Source organism: Mustela nigripes, chromosome 2, assembly GCF_022355385.1.
Source record: "Mustela nigripes isolate SB6536 chromosome 2, MUSNIG.SB6536, whole genome shotgun sequence".
Lineage (NCBI taxonomy): Eukaryota > Metazoa > Chordata > Mammalia > Carnivora > Mustelidae > Mustela > Mustela nigripes.
In genome coordinates, this window is record NC_081558.1 from 5963544 (window position 1) to 5986598 (window position 23055).

Genomic DNA, 23055 nt, shown 5'->3' on the forward strand with positions numbered 1-23055 from the left:
TCGTCAACACACAAGTCCTGTGTCCTGAAGGATTTCCAGAGGCCAGCGTGTTTCCTTCCTTGTGTTTTTCAGCACGTGCTTCCCACCCGGAACTGTGGTGGCTTTTGGGGGCTCCCGTGGATCTGAGGGAAGCCCACAGCTCTGGACAGGTTTGCACAAGGAGGAAGGATAACACTGTTGTACCCATAATTCCTGATACCCCGGGACTGCAGCTACCTTCTCTTTGTTATCCCTGGGTCCATGCTTGCCTCATGGCACAGGATGAAAGATTCTCAGAAAGAAAATCAGATTATGTGAACCCTTTTGTGTAAACCCTCTAGCGGCTCCCCATTGCTTTTAGGATAAAGGTGGTTTGGAAGGGGGCTTAACGTGGTATATTCAAGGCTCTTCCCCTCCTAGCCCTGACTCTGAGTCCACCATCCCTTCTCTCTTTGTGCCTGGGTATGCCTGTCATCCACTGGGCCCCTCATGCTGGTCTCCCCACCTGAAACCCTCCCATTCCTTCCTCTGCTGACTCCTCCTCACCTTCAGATTCCAGCCCAAACTCACTTCCTTGGAGGATCCTTCCCTATCCCCCCTACCCCCCCCCCCCTTTATGCCCCCAGGGTTGTTTAATTAATGCCCCCCCCCCCCAGACTATGAGGTCTATAAGGGAACCTAGCGTGTTTATTTTGCTCATTGTAAATCCTCGTTACTTATTCTATGTTGATTCTTCCATTCAGCAAATATTTATTAAGCACCAGCTAGGTCAGGCACTTGGTGTAACATGGTGAAAACGATCCGCACAATTTCTGCTTAGTGGGGAAGGGAGAAGACACACAGAAAACCCAAAGAATTTCAGGAGGTGCTGGTGTGATGTCAGTAACAGGGAAGGGGACAATGGGATGGGGGGGGGGCATTTGCAAAGCGTGGTCTGGGAAGGCGCGTTGGAGCACAGAGGTGGGGGCGAAGGCTAGAGGGACAGGAGAGGGAAGAGCCAGAGGCCAGGAGTAGGTTTGGTGGGTTAGAGGAACAGTGGGCTGAGCTCCTGGCAAACGAGTATTTGTTTAATGGATCGGAGGAAGAATGAGCGCCCTCTGCCTAGAATTGTGCTGGGTGCTTTCTCATGCTTTATTGTTCTTGTCCCTTGTCAGATCTGACCTGCAGGTATGGTTACCATCACAGAGAGGAGGCTAACCCAGAGAGAGAGAGAGAGAGAGAGAGAGAGAGAGAGAGAGAGAGAGGGTGTCCCACGTCCAAGACCGCATAGGAAGTGAGTGGAGAGGGAGTCCGATTCCACTCGGTTCTGGCTTTCTAGTCTTAAGGCTCCTTCCCTTTCCCCTCCCGCCCCTCAAGGTGGGTTGGCCGCTGTCATGCCCCATTCGTGAATGACATTTGCTAGACATTCAGACACACACGGACTCTGGGTCCGTGTATTGGAAAGCGGGTGTGTCCACCTGTGCGGTAACCCGGCTCTGTGGGGCCTGGTTTGCCCTTCGGCGAGATCCTGCACCTTCTCCCAGGTGCCTTTTCTCCAACTTGAACCACAGGCCGCGCTTAAGGCACCCTCCCTTAGCCCTGCCACGGAGACGCTGAGCGCACTGGGCGCGCGTGCACGTGGCTGTCCCCAGGGCCCGGGCGCTGGGCGGGGGCGCCCGCGCGTCTACTAGGAGACGCGCTGGCAGGACTGGGACGAGGGTGACGCGAGCGCAACATTTAAGGGAGTACCAAAAAACCCAGTGACCAAGATAAACAGTATTTTAATGAAATATTTAAAAAAATCAAGATGAACCTTCCCAAGTCCAAGGCAATGAAATAGCAAAAACGTTAAAGAAGGGATCCGTCTCGATGGGTTGGGCATCTGGGGCGCCTCCAAACTCTGAGACTCGAGTCGCGGGGTGTCGGGGCGCCCCCTGGGCCAGGGCGCGCCGGGGGCCCTCGAGCGCTGGGGCCCGGGGTGGGGAGGCTGGCGGGCGGGGCGGGGCGGCGCCTCCCTCTCGCGGTCCTCCCTCCACCCCTCCCGGGCCTCTCCCGGGCGCCGAGTCCCTTCCCAGTCCCGATCCGCGCCGCCTTTTCCCGCGACCCGCACGGGGCCCAGCTGACGGGCCGCGTTGTTTACGGGCCGAGCAGCCCTCGCTCCCGCCGCCCGCCCGCCCGCCACTCGCCTGCCCAGGTGCCCGCCCGGCCGTCCGCGCGTCTGTCTGTCCGCACGTCCGTCTGTCTCAGCGCGCGCAGATCGTGGCCCAGAGCGCTCCGGGCCGAAAACCGGGCGGCCGGGGCGTAGCGAAGGGCTCCGGGCCGGGAGATCGCAGGACGGGGCCCGGGCCGCGGCGGTCCGGGGTCGGGGCCGCCTCCGCCGCGGCGCCGCCGGATTTGTAGAGGCCGAGGCCCCGCGCCCCTGCTGGGGCTGTTTCTAGGGCCCTTCCGGGAGGGGCTGCGGCCGGTGGGGCGCCGGCGTGGAACAGAAGGACGCGCGTCCCCCAGCGCCTCTCGGGCGGCCGCCTCGGAGCATGACCCCCGCGGGCCGGCGCCGCGCGCTCTGATCCGCCGGGACCCCGCGCTCCTGCAGCCATGGGCGCCGGGGCTGGGCGGGGGGCGGCGACCGCGCCGCTGCTGGTGGCGGTGGCCGCGCTGCTGCTGGGTGCCGCGGGCCACCTGTACCCCGGAGAGGGTGAGTCGGGGGGCCCGGGAGTGGGCGGGGAGCCGCGCGATGGGGAGGGGACCCCTTGCCAAAATGGAGCCCACCGCCGTGGACCCAGAGCCCTCCTCGGTGCGTGGGGGTGGGGGTGGTGGTGGTGGTGCGGGTGGCCGGGACCGTAGCTTCGGCCCCGCGCGGGGCGGGAAGCCGCTGACCTTGGCCTTTGCCCGCCTGGGCTCGCGGTTCCGCGCCCCGTGTGCGGGCCCCGGGCCGGAGGAACCTTGCCCCAGTGCCCGCCCCGCCGCGGGTGCCTCTCCCAAGCGCGCCTCGGACCCGTGCCTAGTCCTCTCCGAGCCCACCTCGCTCCGGAGACGGGACACGCGTCCTCTTCGGGTCCTCTGTAAAGTGGAGTCCCTGGGGCCGTGCGGCCTTGGACAGTCAAATGCCAGGGGCGCACGGGGTTTGGAGTGAGAGTCGAGGGTGACAGGACTGAGGGTCCCTTGAGGTCCCTGTTCATAGGTGCTCCCCAGGGAGAATTGTAGAATCTGACCCCCCTCTCTGGATCTAGGCCCGGGGCTATGGGGACTTCAGATCCGTGTTTACACTTTGGGGTTCTGTTTCCAGATGTCCGGAGGCAAACTCTAGCGCCTTGGCAACGGGGCGTTTGTTGTAGTAGAAGTAGGGGTGTCTTTATTGTGATTATTATAGTGTCACCAGATGCCATGGGCTTATTTCTCTACACCTTCACCGTGGCCTGCAGAGGTTGATACTGTTTGCCCATTTCATAGAGGAGTAAACTGAGATTCAGGTAGGAGACAGCTAGACCTGCCCTAAAGTCAGTGCCAGAGGGAGAACTGGAACGTTTCTGTATGGTGCCCTGGTGAGGTTCTTGACTGCTGCTGGATGTCCCATGTCTCCCCCAAACCCCCAGAACTCCCCACCCCCAGCTCTGTACTTCATGAAGGGCTCTTACCTGTCAACCCAGGGAGGTCTCTAACCTCACCTGAGCCTCTCATAGCCCCTAGCCCCACGGACTTCCCTCCTGGGCCTCCCTGGGCTGGCAGCGGATGGAGGCAAACCCCAGCCCCGGCATTCTCCCTGGGCTTGGTAGCAGTCTGTTCTGGGGGCGGGCCAAGAAATGAAGAACCCTTCAGGACAACATGGCTGAAGTTTCCTCCTGGTGTCTGAGGCCCTCCTTTAAAAATATCTGTTGGGTTACTTTTTCAGAATTCTCCATAAAAGGAAATCAGTCCTGGTGAGGAAGGGGTCGGGGAGGGAAAGAACCACAGCTCCTGAGCTCCGGGCCGGAGAATGAGGTCCCTGGGGAAGCACACACACACACGGGCTCTGGAGTCGACAACCCGTGTTTGCTGAGCTCCTCTCTGTTACACAGTGGTTCCAAGGCCTGAGTGCTTGGTATACAGTGGGCACTCAGTAAAGGTGGCAGTTGGCTTGGGTTCTCATTAAGAAAATCCAAGACCGGGTGCTTGAGTGGCTCAGCTGGTTGGGCAGTTGCCCTCGGCTCAGGTCTTGAACCCGGAGTCCCGAGATCAAGTCCCCCATTGGGTTCCCTTCTCGGCAAGGGGTCCACTTCTCCCTCTGACCTTCTCCCCTCTCATGCCCTCTCTCTGTTTCTCTGTCAAATAAATAAATAAAATCTTAAAAAAAAAAAAAGAAAATCCAAGACAAAGGTTAGATCGTTTCTAGGTTTTGTGTATGTGTGTGCGTGCATGCGTGTGTGTGGTTCCCTGCTCTTCTGTTCCTTGTAGCTTTGGTAATTAATTGACCACTTCTTTACATGTATACAGTTCCCCCAGGGGCCCCAGAGGCTTAGGCTTCTTTTATTCATGGCGACATTTTCGGAGCCTAGAGCAGTCCCTGGCGTGTAGAAGGTGTTTGGTTAAAATATTTGTTTTTGAGTCGTTTCATATTCTTTGTGCTCTCACCAGTGCCCCAAGCCACGGCTCTCCTATTCTTAGATAATTCCCAACCACTGTATACGAATACGGGCAAACTTGTGGCGGGTGTGCTTCCATATGTTTTGAATATAACCTGAGTTAATCCTCAAGGCATATAAAGCAGCGTTTATGCTCCCTTCTCACAGGTGAGGCCATTTGGTTTCTTCCTTCCTTTTTTTTTTTTTTTTTTTTAGAGCATGGGTTTCTTTCTTTCTTTTTTTTTTAAAGATTTATTTATTTATTTGTTAGAGATCACCAGTAGGCAGAGAGGCAGGCAGAGAGAGAGGAGGAAGCAGGCTCCCCGCTGAACAGAGAGCGCATGTGGGACTCGATCCCAGGACTCTGGGATCCTGACCGGAGCTGAAGGCAGAGGCTTTAACCCACTGAGCCACCCAGGCGCCCCTAGAGCATGGCTTTCTTTTAATATAAGTTTGCTCTCTTGAGGTCAAGCTTCCCTTCCTCTGGCCGGTGGTAATGGTTAACAAAATCCTATCAACTCAATGAGATGTGATGCCCCTGGGAGGAAACTTCGAGAAACTTTACAGATCATTAATTTCTCATGTCAACCGGCAGGGCATTTTGGCCTGGGGGTTAGGGGGTGGTGGTGTGGTTTTTTTCAGAAGTGAAGGACTTTCTTGGAGATGGCCACTGTCCCATGGAGCCCCTGCTGTGCTGCTTAGCTGGTCAGGACCTCCCCCCACCCCCAATTGCTCCTGGGTCTGGGTGACTGTGGCCAGAGATTACTGGGAGTGGAGGGGTGTGGGGGGAGGGGCATTGCAAAGTTAAAGAATGAAGGCAATGTGGGATTAATTAAACTAAAAACCCACAGGGCTTTGGGGGAGTCCAGCGAGGCAGCCGATTGAGGCGTGAGAGGCTTGCTTCCAGAGTCCCCTTGTCTCTCAGGTGTCCCTCATTTCTCAAGAGTGGCCCCAGATGTTTCTCCAGTGGGTTCTCTTGCATGCTTGGGGCCCCCGGAGCAGGGCTTCTGCCTGCTCCGTAACCTCCCAGAGGTTATTCTTAACCTCACGTGTCTCCCCTGGAGCCCTGCCCATCATTCCTGCCCTGCTCACTCATAGAGGTCATGGGGGTGAGCTCCCGGGGGCCCCCACTGCTCCCCACGCCATTATCGATTCCGTTCTTGATCTGGTTAGAGGAGGAGCTCTCCGCTTCAGCGTTCGTAACATTTGGGGTTAGACTGGTCTTGGCTGTGGGGGGGCTGTCTTGTGTATTGTGAGATTTTGCGCCGTATCCCTGGTCTCTTCCCCCCAACAACATGCTGCAGCATCTCCTCTCTCTGGTCATGACAGTCCCTGGCCATTGGCAGCTATCCCTCGTTGAGAATGACTGCATTCAGGGAGATAACCTTTCCCTCGTCTAGGGCACTTCTCCACCTGGGTCCCTGCTCTCTACTCTGTACTGGGATCTCCGTCTGCCCCAGAGCCTCTCCCTTCCCGCCTACGAACACGCACTACTCCCTGAACCCCACTGCCCACCACCCACCTCCAGCCTTCCTGTGCCCAGCCTCCCCTGCTGGGCCCTGACCAGCCTCCCTCTCGCCTCTCATCCACCACACTGCCCACAGCTCTCTGGCTAGTGTCTCCATCGCTTTGCTTTGCCGATGGCTCTAGTGAAGGTGATCTCTCACCTCCTGAGTGTGTCTCTGGTCCCCTCACCCCAGCTGACCTCTCTGGGTCAAGTCATGCCTTTGGCTCACTGCCTACTCCCTCCCCACCGGACGCCAGGAAGGCGTAGTCCCCCGCAGAGTGTTCCCCAGCCCCCCGGCTCTCTCTTCACCCTCTCTGCTCCCTTCCTGGGTTCAGGTGTTCGCTCTTGTCTTCATAGAGTCCCTACTGCCCTCTGCTGTCGGCCCAGTTTTGAATTCATATAGTCAAACTCCTTCGTGTAGAACAGGGGCCAGCAAACTACAGCCCATAGGCTCCCTCTTGCCTGCCCACACGGGTTTTATAAATAAAGTTTTATTGGCATCATCTAGGGTTGCTTTTGTGCCCTAACAGCAGAGTTGAATAGTTGCAATCTCATGGCCCACAAAAATATTTATATTTTGGCCCATCACAGAGAGAGTTTGCGTACTCCTAATTTACAACAAACTCCTGCTTATCTCAGGATGACCTGCCTAATGTCTTGTGGGGGTCTTGTTGTCAAGACCGCATCACGAATGTTTGGGGCTGCTGGTTTTCCCCCTAACTGACAAAGCTGTATAAAAAAAAAAAAAAAGATTTTATTTATTTGAGAGAGAGAGAGCATAAGATGAGAGAGATTACCGGGGAGAAGCAGATTCCCTGCTGAGCAGGAAGCCGGATGTGGGACTCGATCCTGGGACTCCAGGATCATGACATGAGCCAAAGGCAGTCATTCAACCAACTGAGCCACTCAGGTGCCCCAGAGAAAGCTGTATTAAAGAAATTAATGCTCCCTGAATTCATGGGTCCAAGTGGTATCCAGAAAATACCACGATGTTCCCTCGTTAGCTGTGTGTGTGATCTCAAAATTTATTTATGGGGACAGTCCTCTTGCTGTTGAATGAGGCACCCTTGCTGTTGGCTTTGTGTCTAGAACTTGGAAGTGGTGTCCGCTATGAGATTTTCTTTCAAGACCCCCGTGTTAATTTCTGTTAAGATACACACATTAGGGGCGCCTGGGTGGCTCAGTCAGTTGAGCGTCAAACTCTAGGTCTCATGGGCTCAGGCCATGATCTCAGGGTGCCAAGAGCGAGCCCTGGTCAGGCTCCCTGCTCCGCGGGGAGTCTGCTTGAGATTCTTTCCTTCTCCCTCTGCTCCTTCCAGCCAACTGTGTACACCTGCTCTCGATCTCTAAAATAGCGAAATCATCTTCTAAAAAAAAAAAGGATACATACATTGGCTTATGTTTTATAACGGGGCCCTATATATGGTTTTTTAATTAAAATAACAAGTAATGCATGCTCATGGCAACAGCTTTACAAAAATCTGGACAGGAAAAAACAAAAACAAAAGTCCCTTGCAACAACACTTTGTTCCTAAAATCATTCCATTTCTATCCTGGGAGGTGACAGTGCTCTCAGTTTGCGTCTTAATTGTACGTGGGCGCGTGTGCACCGTTACATGAATTTTAACTCAGGCATGGAGTTGTGGGACTGTCCCCACAACTGGGATATGGAACAGTGCCATCGCCCAGATTCCCTCTAGACACCACTTGATGGTTAAGCTCTCTCCTGCCTAACCCTGGCAACCATGATCTGTTCTTCATTGTTTTCTCCGTAGACTTTAAAACATTCTTATAATTGAATTAATATTCTTTTAAAAATTTTTTATTTTTATTATTTTTTTTAAATTGAGAGAGAGAGAGAGAGAGCGAGCACACAAGCTGGGGGATCAGCAGAGAGAGAGAGGGAGAAGCAGACTCCCTGCTGAGCAGGGAACCCATTGTGGGACTCGATCCCAGGACCCCCAGACCATGACCTGGACTGAAGGCAAATGCCTAACTGACTGAGCCACCCAGGTGCCCCAGTATTCTTTTCTTTTCTTTTCTTTCTTTCTTTCTTTCTTTCTTTTTTTAATATTTACTTATTAGAGAGAGAGCATGTGTAGGTGAGCGTGAGAGGGGGCAGAGGGACAGGGAGAAGCAGGCTCCCCGCTGAGCGTAGAGTCTGAGGCGGGGCTTGATCTCAGGACCCTGAGATTATGACCCATGACAAAGTCAGTCACTTTGCTATTGAGCCACACAGGCGCCCCAACTGAATTAATATTCTTAATTTTTTACATTTTGTATTTAAGCACTCGTAAGTTCCTCATGGCTCATGGATTCCCTATTTGTGAATTTGCCTTGAGGCTAAAATTAATTTGCAGCCCTAAAAGCAGTACTCAGGGCACTTTGGTGGCTCTTCCTGGATATGCGTGGAGTGTCCCACCATCTGGGTCGCGAACCGTTCCCCTCTGAGGTCAGGGTGGTGGAGCAGCTTGTTAGATCTCCCGGAGGGTGAATTCAGACCAGCCTCAGAGATGGAAACAAGTGTCTCCTTTGGCGATGGACATACTGTCCCATTGCCCACATTTTCGTGCTTTTCGTGGGTGATTGTGCTCTTTGAAATGGCCTCGCCCAGTCATTGTAGATGGGGTGTTTTGTGCAAATGTAGAGAGTAGATGCAGGAAGGCTGTGATGTGCCTCATGGAGAAAACACATGGGTCCGTGAGCTTTGTTCAGACCCAAGCTCTAGTGCCTGGTGCCGTTGGCTGTGATTCAAAGTTAATGGATCGACACTGTCTATTAAATAAGGTGTATTTAAACAGAAATGCACAGAAAACAAGGTTATGGATAATCAGTTGACAGAAACATCGTGGCCAGAGGCTTGCTTGCTGGACCTAACTTTGTATTTCCCTAGGGACGATGGCACAGTGTTTGCTAAGCCTGTGTTCCAGGGGACTCCAGAGACAGAGCTAATGAGAAGGGGCTGTAGGTGATACCTGGTCACTGTGCTCTAAAGTTTGTGCATTTGAATGTTGCCAGGACCCATGTAGCATGTCATAAAACGTATCTGTCTCTCTGGTCCTCTTTTTATCGGTGCCGAAATCCTTGGTTATGTCTTGGAAAGTTCACGAGATGGCACCAGACCTCGGCCCTTGTTTCAAGAAGCGGTCTCCCGTGTTCCGTTTCACCAGTGGCTTTGGGTGTTTTAGAAAGAGATCGGGTTTGTCGCCATCTGCAGACTGGATATGAGTTCCTGTTGGAGTTCAAGGCAGACTCAACGAGGATTAAAATTTGAGTTCCGATCTGGGTTTTTCTTCCCATTCCAGAAGGGACGGTGTCACATCGCGTCTGTACGATAGCCTCTGTTGTGTGTTCGGGAACAGCAGCCTGAGAGGAGGAGATTCTTGCTTCTCTCCTATGCCTTTGTGGGAACGTGGAAAATATAGGTACTTTCCAAAAATTGTGTTTGCTAACCGTGCGCAAAAAGGTAGTGCTTGGACACAAAGGCGTGAAGAGCGGGGAGCTACCACTGTTTTCCGGCAGCCCTTCTATGATTTCTTGTTGCCAGTCTGTTTCCAAAGATGTATCCTGTTCCCTTGCCGGAGATCAGAAAGGGGATGAGGTCTGAGATGTTCCTTCCTAATTACATGTGGTTGCATTGTAGCAAAGCTCCTGCTACTTTTTTTTTTTTTTTTTTTAACAAAGTGCCTTTGGTCTTGTAAAACTTCTTTTGGTTTTCTTTCCTGCGTCTTCTGTGGCACTGCCTGTCTCCTTCTAGAGAAGAGAAGAGAAGAGGTAGATAGGACCCCCAAGGGGCATGGAAACTTCTTAGGATCCTGTGGTTTGATGTATGATGCCTATAGGACTGCAAAGTTGTGAGTGGGATTAGGAATTAGCCTAGATGTTCTGGCTCCCAGGCTTCTAGAAGGTGGTGTTGGGGTGGGCATAGACCCTTGGTCCTCTCCGCGTTCATTAGTGGGTGCTCCTCACTTCTCCCTCCCCTCCTCCACCTCCCTGGGTCCTGCGTCCCACGGATGGTGATTCCCCAGGGTCTCTGTGGCCTCGCCTCTCTCCCTGTGCCGGCTCCCGCGATAGGCCCCCTTTCTTCTCGGCCAGGGTGCTCTGTTCAGTCCTTTCTGTCCTCTGCTGCCACGGGGATTTTCCTGCTTCCTACTTGGGTCCTTCCGCAGCTGCCCCTAAACCCCTTGCCCCGGCACACAAGCTAGCTGAGGTCCTTGGCTGCTGTTCCTCGGGGTTCCCTGTTCCTCCTGCCTCAGGCTTCTCGCTGGTGCTTCTGGTTCCAAGCACCCTTCTTCCCCCTTTTGCCCACGAAACTTGCCTCTCCCTCATGGGCCAGAGGCTTCCCTCTTCCCTCTCCAGCTTCATCGCCCACCCCTTCTCCTCCCCTTTCAGTACAGACTGGGGGTACCTCGGTGGCTCCCCAGAGACACTGGTCTGCCCACTGGAGAGGCGTTTAGTGAAGCGTTGGCCATACGGGTAAATGAGACAGACCATGCTCTAAGTGTCGGCTGGAGAATGGCTTAATACATGTTTGTCCGGAGTAAGAAGCAACCTCCTGTAGCCCCCCTCCCTGCCAGTTCATACCTGGGAGCCCTGTATTTGGAGATGGAGCTTTTGGGGAGGTAAAAATGAGGGTAGAGCCCTGGTCTAAAGGCTAGGAAGAGAGCCCTCCCCACAAGTGGACTGTGCTGGCTACCTTGATCTCAGACCCCAGCTGTGAGAAATAAATTTCTGTGGCTTACGCTGCTCAGTCAGTGGGAGTTTCTTTCTTTTAAATGAACATATAACGTATTATTTGCTTCAGGGGTACAGGTGTGTGATTCATCAGACTTACCCGATTCACAGCACTCCCCACAGTGCATACCTTCCCCGGTGTCCATTGCCCAGCCACCCCCTCCCGCCCGCCCCCCTCCCCTCCAGCAGCCCTCAGTTTCCTGAGATAAGAGTCTCTTATGGTTTGTCTCCTTCCCTGGTCCCATCTTGTTTCATTTTTTCCCCTCCCTCCTCCCATGACCCCTCGCCCTGCCTCTCAAATTCCTCATATCAGTGAGATCGTGTGGTAATTGTCTTTCGCTGATTGACTTATTTTGCTCAGGGTAATACGCTCTGGTTCCAGTCCCCTTTGCACATGGCAGATTTTGTTTTTTTTTTGATGGCTGCATAGTATTCCGTGTGTGTGTGTGTGTGTGTGTATACACCACATCTTCTTTATCCCTTCATCTGTTGATGGACAGCTAGGCTCTTTCCCTAGTTTGGCTATTGTGGACATTGCTGTTATAAACATTCGAGGGCATGTGCCCCTTCGGATCACTGCATTTGTATCTTTGGGGTAAATACCCAGTAGTGCAATTGCTGGGTTATACGGTAGCTCTATTTTCAACTTTTTGAGGAGCCTCCACCCTGTTTTCCAGAGTGGCTGCACCAGCTTGTATTCTCGATGGTATTTTCTTATGGCAGCCCTAGCTAGCTAAGATGAGGACCAGGGTCAGAATCGGCTCTGAAACCCCGCTGCAGGCGACACCGGCATGTAAAACATATGTGGGTCCTGCTTTCTTTGAGATTGCTGGGGGCAGACCACCACGTTTATGGGGTTCTCTCTAGCAACTGCCCCCAGAGAGGGCAGGCATCTGATGGCATTGACCCTGGGGCAAAGTGCTCAGTGGAGTGGGTGGGACAGAAGAGAGGGGACAGACCGGTGGGGTGGGGGGGCTGGTGGGCCAGGACGGGTAGATGGTGTGTCTGTCTGACTTGAGTCCCCACCGCATCCCTTGGAGAACCTTGTGTACATGCAGATTCTGGGGTGTGGCTCCCAGATATATTGATTTATTTGGTCTAGCATCTAGAGCTGGGCCCGGGAATCTGCATCCTCCCCGTCCATGATTCTGAGGCTGGCCATGCCCAGAGCACACTGTGGGGAACTCTGTGTGATGGGTAAGGGTGCAGGTGCTGGTGTCCTCGGCCCTGTGCATGATGGGCTGGATTATGTCCCTCTTCCCCAAATTCATGGGTTGAGGCCCCACCCCCCAGCCCCATGGAATGTGACTGTAATTAGAGAGAGAGCCCGAGCAAACTAGTGTATGGGGCTCAGGTCCTGGCTCTGTCTCATCTTTGCTGTGTGGCCTCAAGGAGGATGCAGTTCCCTCTGAGCCTCCCGTCGCATTCCTTTTCGAGAAAAGCGGTCTGGGCAACACATGCGCAGTGTTTTGTCTGTGTCCCCGGCTTGCGCACCCCCAGCCCCTCAGGGCATTTGCCAGCCCTCTGTGTCCAGCAGTTTCCGGGGGAGCCCGATGCACATGCGGTGACTGATGTGGCTTTCTGTGGTGACCCTGGGAAAGCCTGTTTTTGAGAGTTTATCTTCCCTGGTCTGAGGAATTCGCAGGTCTCCCCCGGCCTTTTGATGTTCCTGCCTTGTGGACATCGCAGCTTAGGCCTCTCCCTTCCCCTGGGGAGGGAGAACCCGCAGGGATTTCAGTTCTAGCTTTCCCCGGTCTTTCTTTAGCTTTCACATCTCCCACAGAGCCTTCTTGGCTCTTGGTCTGTTCAGGAGATCCCGTTGGTGCATCCTCCAGGACTGTGAGAAGTTTCCAGAAGGATGATGGCCTGGATGGCGAATGTCCCATCAGGGCCGTCTTTCCCCTCTGGTGCTCTGCTTACATGGTTTTCTTCTCCGTCCTCTGTGTGTGATGATGGTCCATTGTTGTTACCCGCTTCCTCTGTCCCCGAGTATCCGAGGCCCCAGGCACCCACATTGGGGCCCCTGACCCCTGTGGTGGCAGAGGGACCCTCTTATCTTCTCCTTTGATTGGGCTCAAGAACTACTTTCCTGGGGGCACCTGGGTGGCTCAGTGGGTTAAGCCTCTGCCTTCAGCTCAGGTCATGATTCCAGGGTCCTGGGCTCGAGCCCTATTTTGCGCTCCCTGCTCTGCGGGGAACCTGCTTCTCCCTGTCCCTCTCCCTCTGCCTGCCGTTCCCCCTGCCTGTGCGTGCTCTCTCCCTGTGTCAAGTAAATAAATAAAATCTTAAAAAAAAAAAAAAAAGGAACCACCTTCCTCAGGTCTCCTCTCTGTGGGCTGCTTCCTCTCTCACTGAGATTTTTACCAGGAATTTGCAGAAGACTCCCAGTGCTTTAGCTCCCCGTCTCCCCCCTCAACCTGACCTCTGGGCCACCATAAACCTCCCTGGGTTGCATGTGTGAACTACATGCAGCAGACTTCCAGAGAAGAACTCAGAGTCCAGAGGCATCTGTGTTTATAGCATTGCCCCCGAGCCTTGGTGATTCCATCCCTCACCCTTCACCCCCATGCAGTTGGGATAGCTCCTGCAAACCTCTTGAGGTCCCTCAGACCTTGTCTGAGCTGGCTTCTCGGTGATATTTATTTGGCTGCCTGTTACTCCTGCCTCCTTTGACTTCTGTGCACCTGCCTTCCTACCCAGTGGGGCCAGGAAGATGGAAGCCCAGAGAGGTTAAGTCACTCACCTGAAGTCACACAGCTGCCAGTCAGCAAAGCTGAGATTCGCACCTGGGGCTGTCAGGCCTCTCTGGTCTGTGCAGAACATTGCCTCAGCACACTCTGATAGCAGCTGGGCAGTTATTTCGGTGTCTCTACGAGCTGTAAGCCTTCAGCCTCATCTATCTTGATAGCTCCCGTGCCCAGCATGGTGCCTTGTGCACCAGGACCCCCAGCAGATGTTGGCTGAGTGAATAAAGCAGCGATTTCCTTGTAGCTGACTTGCCGGTCCTGGAACCTGCATTAGAAACCTGGGGTCTGGATTCTCCCTGCCACCCGCTCCAGCTCCCCCGTTTATCCTGTGGGGAAAGCCAGTTTTGAGAGTCAGTCTTTCGGGCGGGTGGAGAATCTTCAGGAAGTCTTATACTGCGGTGTGGCCCAGTTCTCGTTTCCGAAGGTGACACGTCTAGGAACTGGTTTTGCCAGCTCGGGGCAGAGCACTGACACGTGGATGCGGCCAGATTCCAGTTCTCATCAGCTCTTCGTGGCTTCTTCGTCATGCTGCTGCCGTCATTCGCAGCGATGAAACGGAGGCAGAGCTCGAAGGGGTGGCACAGGTCCGTGGCTCAGGATGACCACGGCTGGCAGGTGCTGGGGTAGAAAGCCAGATCTCCTGGGTTTCTAGCACGGCCCGGAACTGGCACGGGTGGTGGCCAGACACCTAAACCCAAGGCTCGTTGGCACAGGACTCCTGAATTTCGGGGTGTTAAGACTGGTAAGAATGCAGAGAACACGTGGCCCCAGACTAGGTCACCCGGGAGCATTTGAAGAATGTGGAGTACATTCACGATCGAATGCAGAATGTCTAAATCTCTCAGCATTGGAAAGCACTCTCAGAACCTTCTAGGTACCCCCTTTCCTGCCTCTCCACACTTCTTGCCTGCTATCACGGTGGAGAGACAACTAGGGAGAAGGGACACTTTCCAAGGTGGCTCTCGTGTTAAGTCATCTTGCCTGGAACATTGTCACATCCCTCCAGGCGGCAGGAAGTTCTAGACCAGCTCCATCCGAAAGAAAGAGTCGCTCCGAGGGAGAGGTCCCATGTGTGTTGTCCATGTGGGGCTCTTGAAGCCGTGGCCAGTCTTTACTTTTATTTTACTTTAGGTCATTTAAATATTAAAAAAGTCAGTATTTGATTCTGTTGCTGGAAAACCCTTTAGTACGTTTGGAACAAGTTGGAGAAATGCGCCTGCATTTTCAGTGCTACGTTGTATGAAAGCTGCGTGTGCAGATCTTGTATTTCTGCCGCAGATTTGGCATCTGAATTGAGATGGGCTGCATGGCATTTTGGAAGCTTCCTGTGGGAAAAAAAACCTGCAGAGTAGGATGAAGGAATACTCCTTCATAATTTCTTAAGTATTGCTTACATGTTGAAGTAAAATTTTTGGATACTTTGTGTTAATTTAAATATATTTAATTTCATCTTTTTTTTAAATTTAAAGATTTTATTTCTTTATTTGTCAGAGAGAGAGAGAGAGAGAATAAAGCAGGGGGAGTGGCAGGCAGTCAGAGAAGTGGTCTCCCAGCTGAGCAAGGAGACTGATACAGAGCTCAATCCTAGGACCCTGGGATTGTGACCTGAGCTGAAGGCAGACGCCCAACTGACTGAGCCACCCAGGTGTCCCTCTTTTTTTCTTTTCTTTTTTTAAAAAAAGATTTTATTTATTTATTTGACAGAGATCACAAGTAGGCAGAGCAGCAGGCGGAGAGAGAAGGGGAAGTAGCCTCCCTGCTGAGCAGAGGGCCTGAAGGGGGGGCTCGATCCCCGGACCCTGAGATCCCAGGACCCTGAGATCATGACCTGAGCTGAAGGCAGAGGCTTAACCCACTGAGCCACCCAGGCACTCCTTTATTTAATTAAATAAATTAATTAATTAACTAATTTTTAAATTTAATTTTTTAAAAAGATTTTATTTATTTATTTGAGAGAGAAAGAGCACGAGCAGGGGGAGGGGCAGAGGGAGAAACAGGCTCCCTGCTGAGCAGGGAGGCAGGTGCAGGGCTTGATCTCAGGACCCTGAGATCGTGACCTGAGCTGAATGCAGACCCTTAACCAACTGAGCCACCCAGGTGCCCCTAATTTCATCTGTTTCTTTTTATCTTTTTAGAGAAAATTTAAAATGCCATACATGGTTTATATTATATTTATGTTGGATGCTCTAGATCCTACACAGCCTGGTCACCCACAGCATTGAGCTGTAGTTTGCTGTTGCACTTGACCTTCCAACAAATTAGGCAGAACTCAATAATTTTTTTTTTTAAAATATTTTATTTATTTATTTGACAGAGAGAAATCACAAGTAGACAGAGAGGCAGGCAGAGAGAGAGAGGGAAGCAGGCTCCCTGCTGAGCAGAGAGCCCGACGTGGGACTCGATCCCAGGACCCTGAGATCATGACCTGAGCCGAAGGCAATGGCTTAACCCACTGAGCCACCCAGGCACCCAGAACTCAATAATTCTTAATGCACTATTTGCATAGGTGTTAATCCTAGTGCCACCTCCTTCAGGAAGCCCTCCTTCATTGCCCCAGACCAAGTCAAATAGCTCGTTTCTATGATCTCTTTTAGCCCCTGAAGTTCTCCTTGAAGGCTTCCTCTTGGTTATATTTTAAGTTGACTTAGGCAGTTGATAGCAACTAACTAGTCAGAGAGATCCAGGAATCTGGGTCTGTCCTGTTCCCTATGGCACTTCCGTCCCTGGAACAATGATGGGCACGGAGCAGGTCCTCCTCAGATTGTTTGCTGAAGGAGGGAACAAAAGAAATGATCTTTAACAAGCTTTCTCTGGGTTGTCATGTCAGGCAAACTGTTACACTGTTTCCTGATTGATGTCACTTGCACCTGCTTCTACATTAGGCATGTTTTTGAAGGAACAAAGATGGTAAAACTGTAACAGAGTCACTATGTTATGGTAACTGTAACAGAGTCACTATGTTATGGTAACTGTAACAGAGTTACATGCGTGGACTGCATGTAATTGTAAGGTTGCAAACCTCCCGCCACCACTTAAAACTCAGCCTGCAGGAATCTTGATTGGCTGGTCACACAAATGGGTGTGAAAATGGACCTCCTCTGGGCATTATTTTTAGAATTCAGTGAGCCAGGGAGTAGGTGGGCCAGGTACTTTACATAGTAAGTGCTCAGAGAACACAGTAGCCCCCCTTTGCCTCAGGGGATATGTTCCAAGACCCCCAGTGGCTGCATAAAACCACGATAGTCTTGAGCCCCACAGATGCTGTATTTATTTCCTAGATGCACGCACCTATGTGATGTGACTAGCGGCCGTGTAGGAGCGCACACAGCGCAGGTGGGCTGGACAGAGGGATGATTCACGTACCGGGCACAATAGGATGGCGTGAGATTTCATCACACTCCTCAGAATGGCGGGCAATTCAGAACTTGGGAATTGTCTGTTTCAGGAATTTTCCATGTAATATTTTCTGACTGCAGTTGACTGCGGGTAACCGAACCTACAGATAGCAGGGGGCTACTGTGGGAGCTGTTGCTGGCTCCCCCAATGCCCCTGGTCCCCGTTCTCCTTCTGTCCCAGGATGTAGGGGTGCTTAGCGATAGACTACTTTGGAGGAACCTGAAGCATTCTTCAGTTTCCACCCAGAGGCATTAAAAGCCCACAAAAGGCCCTACATTGATTTCCGGCACCATTTCTAACCTCCTCGGGATATTTTCTGTCCCAACAGTAAATCGCTCTGTTGTTTAGACTAATAGGGACACCCACAGCTTTAATGAGTTCAGTGAGATTCACTGGAGACTTGAAAAAAAGCAGTTTATTGTTCCCTACTATTATAGTTGTTTAATTTCTTTTTTTAAGAACAGCTTTATTGAGCTGTGATTCAGTATCGTACAGTTCACCTATTTTTTAAAAAAGATTTTATTTATTTATTTGACAGAGATCACAGGTAGGCAGAGAGGTGGAGACAGAGAGAGGAAGGGAAGCAGGCTCCCTGCTGAGTGGAGAGCCCAATGCGGGGCTCAATCCCAGGACCCCAGGATCATGACCTGAGCCTTAGGCAGAGGCTTTAACTCACTGAGCCACCCAGGCACCCCCCAGTTCACCTATTTAGGGTTTACATACAATTCATTGGCTCTTACTAAATTCACCGAGTTGTGCAGCCTTCGACTGTAGTCACTTTTAGAACTTTCTCATCACTGCAGAGAGAAACCTTATCTCCATTAGCCATCCCTCATCATTCCCTCCAGCCCCTGGACCCGCTAACCTACTTTCTGTCTCTGTAGATTTGCGTCCGTGTAAATGGAATCATAGCACGTGTGATCTTTTGTGACGGGCTTCTTCTCACTGAGCATCAAATTTTCAGGCTACATCCATGTTGCTCATATCATGTTGCTTTATTCCTTCTTATGGCTGAGTCATATGTCATGGTGTGGATGTGCCGTATCTTACTGATCTATACATCGGTTGAGGGACATTGGGGCTGTTTTCACTTTTCGGCTATTAATGACATTTTGGCTATTAGTAGACATATGTGTACATGCATATGTCATTTTTTTGTACTGCCCGTGGTTGTGCTTTGCAGAGAGTGTGCTTTTTACAAGTTGAAGCTTTGTGGCAAGTCTGTCTGTGCCATTTTTTCCAAAGCATTTGCTCACTTCGTGTCTCTGTGTCACTTTCGGTAATTCTCACAGTATTTCAGGCTTTTTCATTATATTGGTTTGGTGATTGGTGATCAATGATTATGACTCCCCAAAAGCTCAGGTGGTCATTAGTGCGTTATTTTTTAATTTTAAGGGGGATATATATATATATTTTGGCCGCAATGCTGTTTCACACTTTGTAGACTATAGTATAATGTGAATGAACTTTTTAAAAGAGAAGTGGAGGGGCAGAGGAGGAGTGAGAGAAAATCTTTTTTGGTCAAGTTTCAAAATCAGATGAGCTTATTTTTTTTTTTTAAGGTTTTGTTTATTGGAGAGAGAGAGAGAGAGAGAGAGAGAACAGATGGGGTGGGGAGCAGGGTTCCAGTTTGCTGTACATCCCTGCCAGCACTTGTTATTGTCCATCTCTGATTTTAGCCATCCTTGTGGGAATGAAGGGGTTTCTCTCTGTGGCTTGGATTTGCATTTCCCTGGTGTTCAACAGTTGAATGAACGTTCATCTCCGGTTTTGGTCCTGCTGCAGCCTGGGGAGGATGGCGGGCAGGTGGTTAGGTGTTTTTTTTTTTTTTTTTTTTTTTTGCTCCTGCATGGTAAAATTTTAGTGTGCACACTTGAAATGTAGGATGACGTTCAGGTTTGAAACCTAAGCCATGCATTGCCAGAGAAAAGACAGGGCACCCGGCTAAATTTGGATTTCCTTGTAAACAACAATTTCTAAGGAGAAGTGTGCTCCGAACGTGGCAGGGGATATAGTTATCCTAAAGAAATACTTGCTGCTTACCTGAAATTGAAATTTAACTGGGCATCCTGCATTTTTATTTGTCAGATCTGGCATCCCTGCCTACCACTGGTCGGGTGGGGACTTGTGGGAGGCGTCAGTGACCCCATACTTGGGGCGACCTCTGTATGTTGATGTTTGGACAGGACTGCGGCTGGGAGCTGTAGGTGGGACTTGGGTGGTGTGAGCATGTGGGGCTCGGACCTGTGTCCTCATCCCAACTCCTCATGAGTAGATGGGTGTGTACGTGTATTTTCCCTTGATTTAGCCTAGTCTGCAAAGAATGTGACTAAGGAACATTGCAGCTTTATTCCCCCAATTGTTTGCTTTCCTGTCCCCCCCCCCCTAATTTGTGCTTCTTTTGTGAGTTGTTCTCAGGGTAGATTTTTAAGAGGATTCCCCCCCCCCCCATTTTTCTTAATTATCATATAATGCATTATCTGTTTCAGGGGTTAAGGGGATTTTCTACTCTTCTTTAGGATAATCATTTTGCCTCAGTGATACTGGGGGAAGGTTTAGTGTCTTAGAATATAATAAGTAGAGATGGTGTCCTGAGCCTTACATTCCAGGTGCTGAGGGACGTGTGTGTGTGTTGGGGGGGGCAAGGAGAAGCTGTCTCAAGCATTTGGTTCCGATGGATATTAACTCAAGTTTAAGGAGCACAAGGAGAAGGAAGAGCTTCCAATAGGTATGGGTAGGGGAAGGAAATCAGAGAAGGGTGCCTGGAGGAGGTGGTATTTGAACTGGATCTTGAAGGTGATGGGCTGGATTTACAAACAGGCCACTGAGGTATAAAGGGGCTTTGAGAGCCAACAGAGCTCGGGCTACCCTGTCTAGTACAGTGGACATGGGTCTGTTTCCACTAGCCACTAGCTACATGGGTTTATTTCCAGTTCAATGAACTAAAGTAAAATTAAATTCAGGATTCAGTTCCTCCATCTCATTTGCCACATTTGAACTGCCTTAGAGCCACAGATGGCTGGTGGCCTCCCCAGTGGACCCCTGGGGACATGGATACATTGGTATCAATCCTGCAAGTTCTGTTGGACAACACAGGGCTAGGGCAAGGGTCACCAAGTTACAGCCCCAGGAACAAAACTCTAGGCCTCCACCTGTTCTTGTAAATAAAGTTTTATTGGAACACAGCCACATCCACTTATTCACATATTATACTCGGGCTGCTTTTGAGCTCCATTGGCCAACTGGAGTAGTTTTTACCCACACACTGGAGCTAGGGAAGTGAAGGCACAGAGCCCCGAGAGGATCGTGGTATGTTTGAGAGAAATAGCTAACAGCGAGATAGCTGGTATTAAATGACCACCTACTATGTGCAGGGCCCCGCTTGTGCGCCTGTTATTCCACGCCCTGCTTCTCATAGGTCATGTCGCGAAGGGGAAGGCACGGAGCCCTGGAGGTGTGGGAGTGGTGGGCAGCCTCTTCAGCGTGGCACAGGGGAGTGAGCAAGGGGGGAGCCCCGAGGCCTGGGAGGGAGAAGAGCCAGGGTCCTGGGGAGCCAGGGAGGATTCCAGAGCCCAGGAAGGACCACCTTCGGGAGATGACGACGCAGGGTATTTGGGCAGGGGAGATCAGTTAACAGGGAACGAGGAAGGCAGGTTGGGAAGGAGAGTCCTTGAGGCAGGAGAATCGACAAAACCAATTCAGCTCTCCTTGCCCCGTTTGGATGTGGGCACCTTTATCCTCCTAAAACCGTCTCCTGCAGATCTCTGATGTTGACTCACCGGGGACGGCTCCCCTTTCCCTTCTGCACCTGCTGCCTTACTCAATCCTGTGCAGTCCTAGCGTCTCTACTGCGTCATATTTGATGCAGTGGTTCTCAGGCGGCTCACCGGGACTGCCAAAGGAGTTTCCAGAAGGTGACGACTTTGGCACAGACACTAGAGAGAAAACATCCTCAGGGGTCACTGTAGAATTAGCGGGAACCCAGTGCAGAGTGAAGACATGGGGCCCCTTGCCCAGAAATGATCCAGGATTTCAAAACGGATGGAGGAGCATCGAGCCAAGGGGAGGGCCCTCCTGAGTCCGTCCCACGACTCAGGTTGCACACCTTTGAAGCTGGCCCTGCGCTAATTCTTAGAACCTACCCATGGCGTGTTTGCTCACCTGTCTTGCTTTTGGCTTGTTTTTACTTCTAGTGTGTCCCGGCATGGATATCCGGAACAACCTCACGAGGTTGCATGAGCTGGCCAACTGCTCGGTCATTGAAGGACATTTGCAGATACTGTTGATGTTCAAAACAAGGCCCGAGGATTTCCGAGACCTCAGTTTCCCCAAACTCATCATGATCACTGATTACTTGCTGCTCTTCCGGGTCTATGGGCTGGAGAGCCTGAAGGACCTGTTCCCCAACCTCACGGTCATCCGGGGCTCGCGCCTCTTCTTCAACTACGCACTGGTCATCTTCGAGATGGTTCACCTGAAGGAACTTGGCCTCTATAGCTTGATGAACATTACCCGGGGCTCCGTCCGCATCGAGAAAAATAACGAGCTGTGCTACCTGGCCACCATCGACTGGTCGCGCATCCTGGATTCTGTGGAGGATAATTATATTGTGCTGAACAAAGACGACAATGAGGAGTGTGGGGACATTTGTCCGGGCACGGCGAAGGGCAAGACCAGCTGCCCTGCCACTGTCATCAACGGGCAGTTTGTCGAGCGGTGTTGGACACACAGCCACTGCCAGAAAGGTATGCTGGGGTACGCGGGGCTCTCAGCTGCTTCTCACACCTCATTTGTTGGCAAGAAGCTGGAGGCATTCCCTAGATCTGGGGGCACACTGTTTCTGTAGAGGCTCTGGTAGTAAATACTTTTGATTTTGCAGGCTGTGTGGTCTCCTCACAACCCCTCAGCGGGGCCATTGTAGCAGGAAAGCAGCCATGGGCAATACAGAAACACGTGGGCATGGCTGTGTCTCAATAAAACTTTATTGACAAGCCAAGTTGTGGGCCAGGTTTTGCCAGCTCCTGTGCTAGACAGTTGAATGTTCCTCTTGCTTGAGGGGGCTAGAGGCGGACGAGTGCGACTTTGTTGTGGGGCAAAAGAAAGTTTATCTCTTATCTGATAATAGATGTAAGATTGCTCAGGGTAGACGTTTGGGAAAAGAAATGGGTCAAGGAAGGAAGCACGACAGCAGCTCTTAGTCCACAATTAATGGGGGTACTTCCTTCTCGTGAATCTGTTGTGTCTTCATTTACTTACCTTTCCTTGTCTTTGGGCATTTAGACGATTTCCAGTTATTCTGAAGAGAAGGATGGACATTTTGGGTTCAGAGCTTTATGGAGCATTTGTTTCTTTGGGCCTTGGCTTTTCCAGAACTGAAATTTCTGGGCCAAAGGCTCTTACTGCCAGTTGCCAAATGACTTTCCGGAAATGTTGTACGGATGGGCGCTCCTCCTAGCACTGGCTGAGAAGGGAACACCTTGGCCGGCTTTGAGTGTTGTTTGAAACATCTTTCATAATTTACTGCAGGGAGGAGCCGAGGTGGTGTTACTGTTTGTATGTGGATGTCTTTGATTGCTATCGGGGTTGAGCCTTTTCAAACATGTTTGTTTATCATTTGGGTTTTTCTCTTCCTGTTCATATCCTTTGTCTATTTATCTCTTAGTACTTCAATAGTTTTCGAAATACTAGTCTGTGTGCGGTTTTCATAGATGGAGGTTGTTAACCCTTTTGCCAAATGTGTTTTCAGACATTTTTGTTCTGTGGTGAAAATACTCTGGGTCGCCATTGCCAGAGAAGCTTCAGATGTTTATGGAGTCTGGAGTGGGATCTTTTTGCACCTCTCATGTTACTTTATGTTTAGAAAGTTCTTTTCTTTTTTTAAAATTAATATATAATGTATTATTTGCCCCTAGAAAGTTCTTTTCCATCTATAAAATGTTTTTTCCCCCCAAATTCCCTTTTTAAATTTTAATTAACATAAAAAAAAATCCATTCAGGACATTTGGAATCTGTATTCATGATTCAAAGGGATGTCCCACCCCCCCCGCCCCTGCCCATAACTTGTTGGTGTCTCACTGCTGTTGATTGAAGAAATTTACTTCTTTGTCTTTGATTTGGG

The 23055-nt window shown here is 51.1% G+C and overlaps 1 protein-coding gene across 4 annotated transcripts in view; it reads left to right on the plus strand.

Moving 5' to 3' along the window:
• Positions 1–1954: 1954 nt before the first annotated feature.
• Positions 1955–23055, plus strand: part of INSR (insulin receptor) — a 128007-nt gene continuing 106906 nt past the window's right edge. For 2 of the 4 annotated variants that reach the window (XM_059388898.1, XM_059388901.1), the window contains exons 1-2: positions 1956–2650; positions 21131–21682. In XM_059388898.1, coding sequence (XP_059244881.1) covers positions 2551–2650; positions 21131–21682 — 652 coding nt within the window. In that variant the 5' untranslated portion in view covers positions 1956–2550. Of the gene's footprint in view, positions 2651–21130; positions 21683–23055 lie in introns of all 4 variants that reach the window. The other 2 variants (XM_059388899.1, XM_059388900.1) reach the window with 2 other exon arrangements.